Raw genomic sequence first — 14234 nt, 5'->3', positions numbered from 1 at the left:
GCTAAATCTACATGAATATCGGCCTCCTTTGATTGCTCTCTAATCTATACTGCTGTCTCCTCTGAATTTCATGCACACCATTTTCCAATCTACTGCTTCCTGCACAGTCCTTAGCTACCTTTCAAGTTCATTCATCACAATCGAACATTTGGCCCTGAAGGTTAGTACTGGCCAGAGTGCATCCAATGCTAGAATGCTTTTGATCCGTACCTGCACACAATTGCACGAGGTCACCCAGGAAACGATATCTGGTCATGGTCTTGCTCATCCATGTTACTACTCGAGGCAATGTCAAGGCACCGGTATTTCCTTCAGAGGGGTTCAGCTGTGTTTCAGAAAAAAGGTTCAGTTTATGTAATGGTTTTAGTAACAATGGACAAGAGTTAGAAACAACGCAATCAATACGGAGACAAAATGGGCTTTGCTGCTGGACACTAGGTACAGTATAATCCACTGTTAAAGGGAACATGCAGTTAGTATCACTTAGATGTGGCATAAAGGCTCACCAACAGAAATGTATGTCCACTTGATTACAGTAGCCACTTTTTTTCAAATAAAAGGTGAAGAAATGTTCAGTTATACTAGCTTTATTACTGGCTAGATGTTCGCTCTAAAGAGGCCCTGATACACTTTTCCAACTAATCATAGAATTGTTATTGGCCTCATAGGCCATAGGCCTTGCTATTGAAGGACGTCACCTAATAAATCTCCTGCCACAAAAAGCTTTTTTAACCCTTCAAGTATAAGTGAAGTTAGAGATAGTTATCACAACAATGTGTAGCCTTTCTCTCCTTTCGTCTCCATTAGCGTGCTGGAAGCTACAAACAGGGAATGGCAAGTGGGCAAAGAACAGTCCAAAAGTTCGAAATTTTTTGGGCTTTGCTTTTTCTTCATGACGTTACTTTCGGTTCAGGCGTGCACGGTGCTCTCTCAACACGAGATGAGGGCTTGGGCTACTGATGTCAGTACGAGGCAAGTGACAGACTCAGGCAGATTATGCTTGAAAGAGCATGCATGTAGTACAACAGGTGCCCCCTGTTGTACTACATGCACGCAAAAAATTAAGAGGTTTTGATTATTTTAGCCTAAGGGCGTCATGTGCTATACAAGGCAGCTTGCTCGGAAAGGCGGTTTTGAGGCGCCCTGTCCACAAACGTGGGCACTAACTTTCGGTAGTTGCGTGCGGCACTCTTACACTTGGTACTCCAAGAAAAGATAGTATTTGACAATCATGAAACATTGCTTTTAACAAATAAATGGCTTTTGAGTGTTTTTAATAATGGTAATAGCATGAAAACAAATAAAAATGAAGAGCAACTTATGGTTCGCACCGTAGAAGCTTCAAGCGGCCATTTTCCCGTGCTTTCTGATCCTTATTTCGTATGTCTTTAGGACAATGGTGCCACTTGTCAAATAGAGAAAGGAAAGGCGCGTTCACCCGCGCTTTTCAAATCACATTTTTTTGGAACTACGCGAATGCAAAGTTGGTGTCCACGTTTGTGAACACGGCGTCTGAAGGGGTTAATTTGTGGTATACTGTATAGTGACACTTTAATATAACAAACCGCGACTTAACAAAATTCGGGATGTAACAAACGATTTTAATTTCCCAATTGTAGTTTCACTAAAAACTTTTTTTTTTCCACGATTTAACAAGTAATCTCGTGACATGTTTCCGACTTAAAGTTGGAGCTTGGAGCTTGTATGACTAGTAAATCTAGCAAAAAAAAAGAACTATAAAAATGTTGGCCGAGGCAAAAGCTTTTTCAAGCGTGTTTCCACATGAAAAGTTTGAGTGGCAAAAATGTCATCAAACCACAAAGGCCGCGAGGCGGGCGGCAGCTCACAGCGCTCGGAGAAACACGAGAGCCGACGATTCCTTCTGCGCAAGAGGGATGGGGAGGGAGTGAACGCACGATAACGTGATTAGGCATGCGCTTGGGGGGGATCTAGTGCATAAGTCTTCTCACGCGCGTGCGTGCACAAGCCACGTGCCGTATCTTGGAGGTAATCTATCCACAGCAAGTGCAAAGGTCGAACCGTGACGGTTGGTGCTTTCATACGTATTTTGTTCCCGCGCATCTAGTGTTGGTGGTTGAGTCATCTCAAGTTTCCAAGACACGGTGCGAAGTGTACACTCTCATTATGACAGCAAATTTATGGTCATCGAGGGAGATCTGTTCATGTTTGCCTGACCGTGCGTGACACCGATAAAACTACGAACCTTACTTCATGTAGTTGTCTCTTGCTATCGGCATCAATCAGCCTTTCTATCGCAAATGTGACTTTTTTTTTTATTGCTCAGGACGAATATCTGTATCTTTTTACACTTTTGTTATTAATTTGTGGCCACCATCTGATGATGGCTGCAAGCAATAAGCGCAGTCAGCCATGACGGCCAAAATTTACGGCGCTGCGCGTTGCAATACACCAAAATCTCGGACACCATGAGCCACGTCAACGCATTGCTCTCTGCGCAATCTGCACCGCACGTGTTGGCACTCATAACAGCACTATTATGGCCCGACCTTCTTGTGATTTGTTTATAAGTGCTTCCTAACAAGGTACTATCTCCCATGAACGCCATGGAAACTTGTGAAGTAGGTTTTACCGGTGATACTTTAAAACCTCGAATTAACGAAATTCGTGATTTAGCGAAGTGTTTAGCTGCAAGTACAACTTTGTTATATCGAGGTTTGACTGTATACCTAACTAGTATATGTGGTATAGTTAGTGTCCTTAAAGATCCCTGTAATTTGTTCATGCTGCTTACTAAATTTTGCTTCCACTGAAATAACTTTCTGATGCCACTGCCTTGGAGTCAGCCAGTGGTACCCCTTTAGGATCTCTTTTACTGCGATGATAGAGCTTGCAATATTACAGAGCCCAGATGTGCAGTGACAGCGATATCAGGTTTAAAAAAATATGCTCACACTAGAATTCTTTATTACTACAGTTTGTTCCTTATGACTGTCACAGGGGTTGAAGAAACATTTGTACAACTTCCATGCAGATACTTGAAGCAGTAGCTTGTTTTGTGGTGCAGGCCTACAGACACATCAAAGGCCGAAAGAAACCATAGTGGCCAACATTGTAAAACAATGTTCACTTCTGAAGCTTAGCACAGTAGAGTGGTACCTGTGCATCAAGTAGTGCGAGTAGTCGGTAGTACTCCGCCATCTCAGCCTGCAAGGCCCCCACAAAGGCCTCACACAGGAGCCCACGTCGCATCGTCTCTGGTCGACAGAAGCCGTCCACTAGGATGCGCAGGCGCCCGAGCACAGCCAGATTCCGCACGATCTGCCGCTGTGGACCCGACAGCTGACACTGCACAACATTCACCAGCATACTTTAAGGGTGGGACACAATGGAAAGATCTGGCATAGGGTAAAACGCATGCTGGTGTTGGCCGCACTGGTAAACATAAAAAACTGAGCTCGTGTTGAGTGTTCTGTTAATCCCAAACCAACTCTCTCAGACTTGCTCACAAAGAAATGGGTGGCAGTAGGGGGATGGAAGGATTGATTACACTTGACTCAAATTCTGGACTGTAAGAAAACTCACAGACAGAAAAAGACAAATTTTTAGCTCTGCTACATATGCAGCTGAATTCGAAGGTGCAAAGTGCTGAGTGTGAGTGCCTGCTCTTCTGTACTGAATTAAGTGTTTTATTTAAATTGTGGCAATATATTTGAGGAATCCCCACAATGGCTCAGTGGCTGTGGCATTCTACTTCTGACGATTCAGTTGTGGTTTTGACTCTTGATCACAGCTATTGCAATACACTTTATATCACATACATTGATTTAGGTGCATAATAAAAAACTCCACGTCATCAAAATTCATACAGAACCTTCAACTACGATGACACCATAGACCAGGATGCATGTTTGCTATTAAAAAACACACACACACATGCACGCACATGCGCACACACACACCGGTCATTTTTACATGGCTGAAAGGTTTGTTGTCTTTGTAGGTGCTGCTCAGCAGTGAAGGTTGGCCAGAGTAGGCATGGTTGGATACAGAAGCCACAGCCTTGACCAAGTGAGTAGGCTGCTTGGCTTGTCTGTGGGAGGTGCGTGGTTCGATCCCCATCACCGGGCACCCACTCGTTTAGAAGACGAGTGCAAGCACCCCCCCAGGCATTCAGATTTGCGTTGCTTGGGAGATGCTATGCTTGCTGTGCAAGGACTATGACAAACGGAACATCAACGTCTGGAACTCCCGTAGTTGCCGAGCACCTGACTGGGAGCACACTTGTAACTGTTTTACTGGAGGTCTCTGGGCGCCCCTTCTCCCACTACAGCTTCCGTGAAATAGTTGAACATCTGCTGCTGCTGTGAGAGGCAGCGCTCGTCTGCCTCCCACAGCAGCAGCGGATGTTCAACTATTTCACTGAAGCTGTAGTGGGAGAAGAGGCGCCCAGAGACCTTCACAAATCTCTATAGGGCCCCCTTTGGAGATGAGAACCCATATAAACGACCGAGCGCCAGGTTGTAGTGTATCTCCACCCATTACAAAAGACTGGTGGGTTTCCGGTGGCACAAGGATTCAAACCTAGTACTGCCCACATATGAGGCGGACGCTCTACCATTTCACCACCACTGCAGTTTTGCTGCAGAGTCATGAGGGTTGGCACCATTACTGTAAAACCCTACATATGCCTGAAGTTCGTAGTGTGGTTTTGCAGCGACATAAATGAAGATCTAAATCTCTGAGGCTTTACATCTCAAAGCTATACCAAGACTGTGAGGCAATGTCATCATGGAAGGCTCCAATAACTTCTAACACCTGGATTTGTGAATGTCGGCACACGGACGTTCTTACATTACACCCTTATTATGATGTGGTAGCATCAGCCAATAGCCATCCCCAGCAGCACAATGCCACAGCCACTAAGCCAGTGTGGTAAGTGAGTAAATACGCCAAAGATGAACTACACAATAGTACTGCTAAGTGGACAGCATTCCAGGTAGTGCTGATATATTAATTTCATGGTGGTTCCATTTCAGCACATTTTGTACTAACGGTTTGTTCACATGGTTCCTATTGCACTCCAACTCAATTTGCAACGATATGGAGCGCTCTCAAGATTGGAGCCAGAGAAAGCCTACCCCTGCAAACGTTCAGCTGCTTCCACAAAAATCGGAGGAGCCATGCAATCGAGATTCTGTTAGATCTCGGTTGCACTACCAGCTTGAAGGTAAGAGAGCCTCCGAGCGCCCCGAGCTGGAGTGCGGCGCACTGAATGAACAAGGCCAATGTGTTCTGAGCGCTCAATTTTGACCAGCCAAATGTAAACCACACTGCAAAAGAACTCAAGAGTGTTCGAAAGTGACCAGTTGAATGCGCCATCTACCCACTGCTTGTGTAAGGATCGCCACTCCATTCTCACTTCTTCTGGCTGCTTCCCTGTTCGAGTTTCAAAACGACGATGAGCCGCATGGCAGTGGCTTTCGCTTGTAAAATATTGGGGGAATAAGCACGACATTGATTTCCGGGCCTAGTTTTTTAACAAGTGAAATCAAAAGTGATGCCTTCATGCTTTATTTTTCTTGTTACCCTTATAAAATCAAAAGCGATATCTTTATTGTTCTCTTAAAATTTTATTGCAAGTGCGCATGGCTAAGTTCCTCCATGCTTTGCTTTTTGGTCACATCTCTGCACCTTTGCCATAGACTCTCATACATTTCAAATCTTAAAAAACAATATCATTTATGAATTTCTTGTTTGAGAAGATGTGGTCATTAGTCTTGCACTGGCAAGAGAAGCTGGACTGTGGCACGAAAAGGCAGTCAAACTTGGATTACAAGGCAACACAGAATGTGTACTCCCGAGTACCTTGTTATGCACTGTGCAGCATGCACACAGTACCATGTACTCAGTGCTTCTGAGACCATTTTTTCTTGAAGGATCCAATGAAAAGAGGAAATTGATGGGTTTTACTTTTTAAACTGATCTATTTGTAAGGGTGCCCTCCATTTTCTTGAAAAGAAAAAAGAAAAAATTGCAGCAGAACCCATCTCACGATGACTATCGATGGTAATGCACTAGCACTGAATCAATATGGCAACACAATGTATTGCCACCGTCGAAACGAGTTAAATACAAGGTGTGTACTGCAGCAGGATTCCGCTTTCAGACTTCCTTAAGAACAGTTGGCTCCATCTAGTGCCACTACCGCGAAGCCTGCATGTGACCTCCTATATGCATGGCATGCCGGTGCGTGCAAACACTGAGAAACATGTAATGTGGCAACTGGGTTTCTCTCACGCTTCATGATGATGATGATGATTTATTGGCATCCTATTTGAAACGGGGCCATGAAAAATTGTCACCTAGCCTGCTTGAGTTAATAAAGTCTGCTATACATGCTTTTCATTCTAGTATTTTTGTATGCATCTCCTCATTCTTTTTTCTCTTATTCAAAACTTCTCTATCAACCTTGTATCAACCTATGCCTGTTACGGATCCGGTCGTATCAATCTCTCCCGAGCTTTTTTTACACCAATACTCTAAACGTATCTTGCTTATTTCGACTGCTAGGCAGTTGATGCCTGAAGAAGATCTGTTCATTCTCTCAACCCAATTGCCACACAAATAATGTTAAAATGCAGTTCTGAGCTACGGCACTTTATCCAGCCACCTCATCCCCTAGGAATGTCTGTTCACACGACCTATTGCCGCAAAACATCATGACGGTTAACCAGTAAATCCCAGTAGTGGCCTCACTGGTGGGTAGCCAATGACTGGCTTCTCGGTCAACACCAATCTACAGGGCACCGGACGGGAAATCCACTTTCAGAGCCAACACTGCTAGTGAAGGTATTGAGAGCCATGACTTACCTCAGGGTCAACAGTGAAACTGCCCAGCGGCAAGTCGTGAAACTGCACCAAGCTGCTGGAGACACCTTGCAGACAGAACAGCACATCCCGAAGAACCTTCTGCCCCACATGACTGGTTGCTCCAATCACTGTACCAGAGGAGGGGAAAGACATGTTCCAACTTCTTACATACATGTAACATGCCACCAGGCCCTGTGGGAGTACCAAATGCTAGATTTCTTTTTGCATTTCATTATTTGGCTATGTGCTTAAGTTGTTAAATTAGTCATTAATTAATTAAGCATTCTCAGTTAAAAATTGCCGATAAAAAAAGGGGGCGGGGGGGGGGGGGGGAAGGGAGGAAACTGCAGCGTCTTCTTTTCAGCTAGGCAAACCATCCAGGAGGTTTTTGACTGTGTGTGCATGACGGAAAAAGTACAAAGGCATCACCATTCAATGAAAATGCCCACATTGCTTTGTTACCTATTCAAATTCAAGTTACCTTGTGATCAATGATTTCCATTGGTGATTTAAGCACATTGAGACCATTTCTCAGATACTACATGATGCTGTCCAGTAGGTGGCCCAAAAAAGAGCTTCCAGAATCAGTTTTGGTTTTGTTTCTGCAGCAAAACTGCAATTTTTGAGAGAATCTTTGGTAAGCTGAGGCATGGTGTTGTGGCAGACATGTGCCTTCCGCCACTCCCCTCCCCCCCCCCAAAAAAAGAAATGTGTGCAGCACATTTCTTTTGATTACGGCACAGCAATATCGGCACAGCAATATCAAACTTTTGTGATCAGAGCACCAGCAATAAGTTAGAAGACAACATTACATCGTCAGATTGACTGCCTTAAAGCACTGAAGGGTTTGTAAATTTTAAAAATTGTCAGCAGCTCTCTGCTGGTAAGTTTAGGTTTCGACTCCGTATGGTTCTATTCCTCTCAAGCCCACTTCAAAAGATGTGCTGCAAGTCCAAAATGTAGAACTGGGCATTTTGACGATGTTTGGAAAAGTTTCAATTTCTTAGAAGTGCCAACCTCAACCAGTTGTTGCTTAGAATTAGCCTCTTAACTATCGATGTGTTAACCCGTCATGTCAAAGGTTGTACTGCTTTGAAATGTTGACACATAAATAATTCACAGTCACTTGCTAGTTTCTTAAAAAAAGAACAGTAAAAAGAATTGCTATAGGCATTCCTGGTATCAAATTTTTTATACATAAATGACATCAATTTCTCATGGCAGTTAAGGGGTTAAGCTCATCTAGCAGCTGCTGGGGCTTGACAGTGAATGCCACAAAGGCCTTCCTACTCAAAAACCAGCATCAGACCTTCAACACAACACCCAAGAAGATGCAGCAAGAGGTGAAACTTCAAGCTGCGCTATCTGGAGCTCATAGTCAAACCAAAACTAAACGTTTGTTGCCAGTAATGAAGTCTATCTCACGAAGCGGAGGAACTGCTTCACTGCACCGGAAAGACTCTTGTTTTGTGTGTTTTACATGCAAAGAACACCCACCCGCTGGGCAATATTTTTAGAAAACTGCTCTTGGACCATTTATCTGTGAAATAAATGTACGAAATATCAAAATATATTTTTCATATTTTTATTACCTTTTTTAGGTGCCCAAAAAAATGACGGCTTTAAAACATTTTTAAAAATTACCTAATAGTGTTTTTTACATGTTATGTATTTCAGTACACCAATATTTTCTATAATTTATAATGCTGCATTACATCGTAAAAATTTCTCTCTGACAACGAAAAAAAATTTTTTAGACACTCTAAAAATGGCCATTTACGGATGGTAACAAAAGAGTTAGTCACACGCCTACAAAAAGTTGTCTTTATTAAACAAGAAAAAAGAAAAGGAAGCAGGATGTATGGCGACCAGTTTATACCAGTATAGGACATGCAACTGATCATCAGCATTGCAATGACAAAAACGTCATGTGGAAAGGGGCCCACATATTATTTAGAGGGCGCTAAGAAAGTTGAAAAACAGCCCAGTTCAGGTACTTCTGCTCTATCTAAACCAAAGGGAGTTTCAATGTTCGACACTAGATAGTCTTGACTTTCCAACGCCTCAAGAATGAGCGCCTCGCATGAGGCAAGTGTTCACAGGGCACTGTGACAGTGAACCCAGTGAGAGCAAAGGCAGGGCCGCCACATGCCTTGGGTGCGGCCTGTTGATGTTGAGAGCTCTTGGGTCACCTCAGCTGCTGCACGGCCCACATCAGGAGGCCAGAACTCGGGGCGTGCTGTAGGCTGGGACTGGGCATGTGTCAGTTGGTAAGTCCCCTAGAGAAGTGAAGGTTATCATCAAGCTTCGAAAAGGAGGAATAGAGTGCACTTTCGTAATAAACGTTTAATCACCAAGCTCGAGCTGGCTCATTCTACTAATTTGTACCAAAACTGTCAACGCTGAGTCTTACTTGTTCACACGTTTCCATAGCTTTAATCGCTGTGAACAAATGACACAACTCTGCTCATCCCACTCCCTACTATTTTGCCATTTACCTACATTTGTGTTTGCTGTCATGCATTGAGAGAATGTTATTGAAGACATTTATGTATTGTCAGAAAAACGGCCTTTTTCAAAACATGCTTTGCTATTCAATGTTTTCATTGATTACAAGGAATAGGACACACATATTCAATATTTTTACAATGAGCACAGTATGTGCAAACCCTTGGAGAAGTAGTTTGAACCCTTGGAGAAGTAGACAAAATTCGAGAAACGTTTGGCAGTTTTCAAGTAAGAATTCTGGTAGTTAAAGTGTTAAATTAAGTCCAAGATTTAAGTCATAAAGGGCAAGCCAATATGGTGGCAAAGAATGCGTCATTTGTGCAATATTCGGTGAGACCTACAAGAACGGAAGAAATTCGGGTTTGTGTCTCTTTCGTGCTAATAGAATTGTGATAGCCTCACTAGGCCATTACTTCAACCAGCCTTAGTTAGTGCTCCACAGTTAGTGGAGTTAGTGCTCCACAGTTAGCCTTAGTTAGTGCTCCACAGAAGATGAATGAATTCACGTCTGATGCATGTAACTTCTGTGTTGCAACTTCTGTGTTTTGTCATGTCCTGCATTTGCTCATTGTTGTGACGCACGACTGTTACAGAGGTGGGACTGCCCAAGGTAATTTTGGAGCAATTTTAGGAGCAAGTAAAATTTCATTTTGGAGCAGTATAGAGCAGACAATTTTGGAGCAGCTTGGAGCAGACTAGATTTCAATTTGGCGCAATTTGGAGCAGATAAAATTTCATTTTGAAGCAGGCCAATCAGAATTTTGGCGGAATAATGGAATATGGCAGCACACTTCGAAACCACGGCGAAACACAGAATAAATCAAGAAGAAACGCATAGTAGAAGTAGGCTTTGTAGCTATAGCGTACTAGAATATAGATAAGTGGGTCGAGCGGTGGCATGGCACATGCTTTCCTGTAAAGCTGAAAACATCGGTGGCACTACGATCGAATTATATATTTCTGTGCTGACGCTCATGATGATAGCAGAAATCGTTCTCAAATTGTGCGGCCCAATCGACACAATAACATAATTTCTGGGTCACTATATGTCACCGCAGACCCAGAGAGCCGCAATAAACCCTGGGCTGGTATAACGTAAAACTATTCCAATGTAATTTATTGCGATCAATTAGATGGACACACCAGGCACATTTCTGCCGTTAGCATCACCGTGAAGTACCTATAAAGTCAAGGAGCGATAACATTGTCGCCTCGCCCTGTATGCTGTATGCGCGAGTGAGCTGACGATGGGGGCTCAATCTCACATGTGCAAGAAAAGCATGGAGGAAGCGCACCATCGAAATTTCGTCATGTGCAAGGGCGTTATACTCTGGCTGTTGCACGGGCCCTATTTTGAAAGCGTTATGCGATGGCGACAAACGTTGAGCGCATATCACAACACTGCCTGCTGATAGTATCGCCTGTCTCACATAATGCGATTTCTAACTTGCAATGTTACAGGTGTGGTAGACCTGTAACATTGCAACCACCAACCCTAACATAAACAACACCTTCGTGCATGCAATTTTTTGTTTTTAGTACTGAATTTTTCTGTAAGATCGTTCATACAGCGTGAACGATGAACCAATAACAACACAGATCATTAGACACACCATAGTGATCTGCCGGCTTTTCTTTCTTTTTGGGGGTAGGGAATAATGGGGGGGGGTAAAAGAGTAACGAGTTCCAACATGAAAAAGTAAATTAATTCCGGGGTTTAAACCACCGATACACGGACATTTTTGCATTACATTTCACCCCCATCGAAACGCAGCTGTTGTGGCCGGGATTTGATACCTTGCCCTTGGGCTTAGCAGCACAACACCGAAGCCCTACGCAACCACGGTGGGTAGACACGAAAAAAGTTCTACGAGTATCTGTTTCAGCTTGTTTGGACTGACCAAGCCTAGGCCAATAACAATTCAGTTTTCCACTAGGTGCTCACAAGTGCAAAAATCGAAGTTGCTGCAAATGGTACATGTGAAATAGAATTATGCAAAGTCTGCATGCGTGAATATCACAGTGCAAAATCACTCCGTGTGAAACAGACATTAAAGACCAGCTCAAGTGCAGCAAGTCTCAAAATCTAGAGCAAGCCTACCAAGGTTGGTCGTGTTTTCCCTTGGTGTTCCCCAACATCCTGCAGGATCAGGAGAAGCTTAAGCACAGATAGTCGTCTGGACAGTGCTCCATCTAGCGCCTGCATAAGGAGCAGCAAGCATAAAACGATATTCAGCATGAATTCATATTTTTGATATTGTACTCCATCCTATTCATATGACAGCTAAGCATTTTTATAACATTTTAAAATAAAACTAAAAGGAAAATACAAGAAGATAAACAGCTTCTACGCATTTCTGAAATGTAATCAGCAAAAGAGGATTGTAAACAAGATATGTGCAAGTTTCTTATCCCCTTGAGACACAAATTAATTCTGTACATCGAAAATTTCCTTTCACCATAATTTCTGCATCTTCAGCATGATGAAAAGCGTAATGCTGCAGAAAGCATTAAAAATTCTAAATCGTCTCATTTGCTTTGTCAAGTTTTCAGAATGTAGATTCCATGCGACAGCTCTCTACTGGAATGTCAAATATGAAAACACCAACTAATTCATGTCTAGCATACTTAGAAAGCATTCCTCCAGCCACTTGAAATATATGCTGAATGAAAAACATTGTGAAAAATAATTAAAGTGAACTTGCTACATGATGACATAATGGCACCGAGAGCAAATGCCCGGACCTCTGCCTTTTATCAGACCTCTCCTTTTAACTTGTTTTACTGAAACAACTTTCACATATTATTCAAACTTGCAGCACAGGTTCAATCAGAAGTGTTTCAAGAGCAAGTGTTACAGAGAAGAAAGTGAAACAGGCATGAAATGAACTCATGGTGACTCACCGGAGATCGGAGCCTTCGGTATAAGTCAGAGAACCGGACCGCTTCTTTCTCCTTGTGCTTTTTTATAACTGAAAAACAATACACCTTATCGAAAATGCACGCAGTAGCGCCCAGGATTCAGCAGGGCTACACTTACAAGACTGGACGATCTGCTCTGCCGCTTTTGTCTCATCTTCCTCTTGAGAGTTGTCAAATGCGCTGTAAGGAGTGTAAAAAAAAGTGTTGATATTTTACCCCAATTCTGTCAGCTACTAAATGTCTGAATGAGGCACTGCACTTCTCATTCGTAGAGACAACAATGTGCTCTAGTTGCCTGTGGTTTGAATGTAGTATGTATGCAACGATATCAGCGCATAGGCACCCTGCACTAAAGCTTTGCAGAGTAGACGGCAGCGCCAGAACACAGCCTAACGAGTGGTGGAAGCAAAACTGGAGGGACGCTGCATACATTCGCCGTGACACTTTCGATCGCTTATCACGGGGCAAGAGAGTCCGAGTTGTGAAAACGTCGAAAGGGCGCTTGCGCAGGACATAACACTCCAACGAGCGACGAAATGACCGCTATCGTTTGGAATGGTGTATCAATTTTATCACGTCTCTAACGGCCGGTGTCGGCGACGCTGGGGTGAAAAATGAAAACGTCGTAGCGCCCTCTGAACAGTGCAGGGTGCCAATTCCCAGCACGAACACACTTCTACAAGAACGCAACTTCAAAGTCGCAAAATAATCGTAGTCAAGCATACATCCATCACTATCCGAGTTCAAACGATATTTACGACACGTGTACTGCCACCGTGTAAAATTACACGCAACTATTTTTGAGATCCAAATGCCCTAGGACAATCATTGTCCATAACGTTGATCCGGTACGTGTTTCGTCCTTTCGTGCAGCACAACCAATTAGCCAGAACGTGAGCGACAAGTAGTTTGGTAGCAAGTCGCGAATCACTGGGATTCTCGTACGTCGGTTAGCAAATAATGACAATTGCATGACCACGATAGAGCAAGACACGGCTATACAAGCTGCCGATCACCATCAAACCTAGTTCTGATGAGAACCACGCAATTTGTTTAATCTCAGTCCTTGTCGATCCAAGTCAAAGAAAGCACTTTGGAAGTGTCGGCCAAACATTTTACCAGCTTCCGAGACAACGAAAGTAACAGGAGCGGAGTATTTACCATCCAAGAGCCGCCAAAGTACCCTCGTAGATACTGTGGACCGAATCTGAAAGAAGGAAATTTCAGATGATTACAAACGCACGACGAATCGTTTTGGCAAGGAGCATACCTTCAGGAAGTCCAGTCAGCTGCACACACAAACTGTGCCACAGCTTCGCAATTTCCAGCTCTCCGCCGAGTAAATTCATTTCCATCAGCTCTGTCAAGCGCTAGGACGCCAACGGTAAAACTGAAAACATCTTGCCATGTTAAAGTTATGGTGCCCGCTGGCAGTTTTAAACACCGCGTAAAGCGTAAACATTTCCTACATTCTACCAATGATTTCACCGCATTCGCGCGCAGCCATGAAACGACTGCCAATTCGGATCCGAATGGCTGAAATGTCGACTATTGGCTTATAAAACGCTGGTTAGCGCACAAAACATGGCGTCCATGACGTGAAGGCTCTACGATTGCTTTCGGAGCGAGCGATGAGCAGAAGCATAGCCTTCGGGATTCTTCTTTTTGGTGGGAGCCTTCGCTGGGCCGTGGATGTGACATGACACTTCTAACCGGGGTGAGTGAACCATTTGCGAGGGCCTCACGTGTAAACACAGAAATTAATTTTGCATTATGTGGCTGCCACTATGTACGTTTGTCATAACCCCGACATGATATTTCCAACATTTCTGTTTTGCTTTAAATGAAAGTCCTATACCTCTAAACCCTAAAAAATTGTGACAAGCCTCAGAGCTGCGTAAATAATTTAGTGCACTACGGACAATTTCGGTTTCGTTTCTTAGTAAGAGTGT

At 43.5% G+C, this 14234-nt stretch overlaps 1 protein-coding gene across 1 annotated transcript in view; it reads right to left on the bottom strand.

Moving 5' to 3' along the window:
* Positions 1-13820, bottom strand: part of LOC119442732 (gamma-tubulin complex component 3 homolog) — a 48928-nt gene extending 35108 nt beyond the window's left edge. The window contains exons 1-9 of the mRNA XM_037707724.2: positions 13553-13820; positions 13444-13489; positions 12401-12462; positions 12265-12332; positions 11462-11560; positions 9005-9131; positions 6853-6980; positions 3139-3327; positions 211-325 (exon numbers count right to left, since the gene is read on the bottom strand). Of these exons, the coding sequence (XP_037563652.1) occupies positions 211-325; positions 3139-3327; positions 6853-6980; positions 9005-9131; positions 11462-11560; positions 12265-12332; positions 12401-12462; positions 13444-13489; positions 13553-13637 (919 nt within the window). The 5' untranslated portion in view covers positions 13638-13820. The remainder of the gene's footprint in view (positions 1-210; positions 326-3138; positions 3328-6852; positions 6981-9004; positions 9132-11461; positions 11561-12264; positions 12333-12400; positions 12463-13443; positions 13490-13552) is intronic.
* Between the last annotated feature and the right edge of the window lie 414 nt (positions 13821-14234).

The sequence above is a fragment of the Dermacentor silvarum genome, chromosome 2, assembly GCF_013339745.2.
Source record: "Dermacentor silvarum isolate Dsil-2018 chromosome 2, BIME_Dsil_1.4, whole genome shotgun sequence".
NCBI lineage: Eukaryota > Metazoa > Arthropoda > Arachnida > Ixodida > Ixodidae > Dermacentor > Dermacentor silvarum.
The sequence above is the reverse complement of the archived record's forward strand: the minus strand, read 5'-3'. Positions and strand labels throughout refer to the sequence as shown.